Source organism: Cebus imitator, unplaced genomic scaffold (assembly GCF_001604975.1).
Source record: "Cebus imitator isolate Cc_AM_T3 unplaced genomic scaffold, Cebus_imitator-1.0 Scaffold392, whole genome shotgun sequence".
Lineage (NCBI taxonomy): Eukaryota > Metazoa > Chordata > Mammalia > Primates > Cebidae > Cebus > Cebus imitator.
The window spans coordinates 2,014,724-2,016,435 of NW_016107707.1; the positions used below are offsets into that span (position 1 = coordinate 2,014,724).

A 1,712-nucleotide genomic window follows, 5' to 3' on the forward strand; every position below is an offset into this window, starting at 1 on the left:
AAAAGAAAAAAAAAAGCCGAAGCTGAAATGGTTACAGTGCAGATGCTTCAGAAGTCACAGACTTACCGCCAAGCGCCCAGGCCCGCCTGCCAACCATCTGCAAACATGAGAGCCAAGTTCAACACCTTCATGATGGCTTCCTTCACGAAGCTGACCTGGAGACCAAAGTCGCAGAATACAAACTGTGTAACGAGGTTTGGACACTGATACCAACACTTTTACCTATTTTAAATGAATCGCAGAGAAAGCTCATCACCACAGTGACTACCTTCTATGCATATGGAACTTCTATGTTCTAGGCTCTGAACCACACCCATTTGGGACTCAAGGCCCGTGCATGTACGGAATGTAAGGTACAGGTGGTATCAGTAGTAGTCAAATCAAAAGAAACTATTAAGACGTTTCCTGAGATGGCGATGTACATTCACCAACGAAACCAGGACAAGTAGTTCCAGCGGTTTTCACGTTACTGAATTCTTTAAGTGGACGTGCTATCACTCTACAACTGCAGACACAACTTTCCAACTGAGTCCAAGAGTGACGCAGCGTGAGTGTTGACTATCACAGTTCTCAGGTTGCTCTTAGATACCATTTCTACTGACAGGGCACTCCTCCTCCGGCTTATCTTTAAGAGACTGGGTCTTTCCCTGTTACCTAAGCTGGAGTGCAGAGTGCAGTGGTGTGATCATAGTTCACTGCAGCCTCGAACTCCTGGCCTCAAACAATGCTCCCACTACAGCTTCTTAAGCGGCTGGGCCTCCAGCTGTGCACTACCATGTCTGCTAATCTTTTTAATTTTTTTGTAAAGACAGAGGCTTGCTATGTTTCCCAGGCTGGTCTTGAACTCTTGGCCTCATAAGACTCACCCACCTCAGTTTTCCAAACTGCTGGGATTATAGGCGTGAGCCAGTGTGGCCGGCCTGGGACATTGGCTTGTAACCTCATTTCATCTGGTTCTTCCTTAAAGAATACTCTACAGGACAAAAGCTTAATAATCATAAAATCCCAAAGCAGGCAGACAGCCTCGTTCACCCGGCAGTGACCACATCTGCAGGACACAGCTCATGTACCTTTTCTCTCAGCAGACACCGGTCATGGATGGTTGACAGGTACCTATAGTGAATTTTAATCAACTGATCTAAATCCTTGGCTTCCTCGACTTGATGTTGAAACTCCAGGCCCGTACTGTGTAGAATCTTGGAAGAGAAACATAAGAAGCTTAGTCAGCAGCTTCCTTTGAGAACTTGTGTGCTGCCCACAAATCTTTTCACTAAGCTCTTCTACTCCTCTCCAATTCTTCCTTCAATAATCGCATCTATAAAGTTTCACCAAGCACCGTTCTTCGAAGGCTGGCTGGATACCTTGGCGTTCTGACCCTAAGAGGACGGCAGGAGCAGCCACTTGCACAGTGAATGAACGAGTGCCGAGCTCTGGGCTAACAGACCTTCTGGTAGGAAGGCAAAAAAAAATTAAACGTTACACTTTTATACAAATAATTACAGTGAATTTATGTTTCTTAAGTTCCATTTTTCATGCTTCATCTTTCTCTAAAATGAATAAAAGTATACTTCAAATAAAAAACAAACTAAGAGGCCGGGCGCGGTGGCTCATGCCTGCAATCCCAGCACCTTGGGAGGCCGAGGCGGGTGGATCACGAGGTCAAGAGATCGAGACCATCCTGGTCAACATGGTGAAACCCCGTCTCTACTAAA

General features: G+C 45.7%; 1 protein-coding gene across 1 annotated transcript in view; it reads right to left on the bottom strand.

Annotated features, from left to right (window-relative positions):
- Positions 1-1,712, bottom strand: part of TUBGCP5 (tubulin gamma complex associated protein 5) — a 40,679-nt gene that overhangs the window by 2,327 nt on the left and 36,640 nt on the right. The window contains exons 19-20 of the mRNA XM_037731342.1: positions 1,071-1,196; positions 67-155 (exon numbers count right to left, since the gene is read on the bottom strand). Of these exons, the coding sequence (XP_037587270.1) occupies positions 67-155; positions 1,071-1,196 (215 nt within the window). The remainder of the gene's footprint in view (positions 1-66; positions 156-1,070; positions 1,197-1,712) is intronic.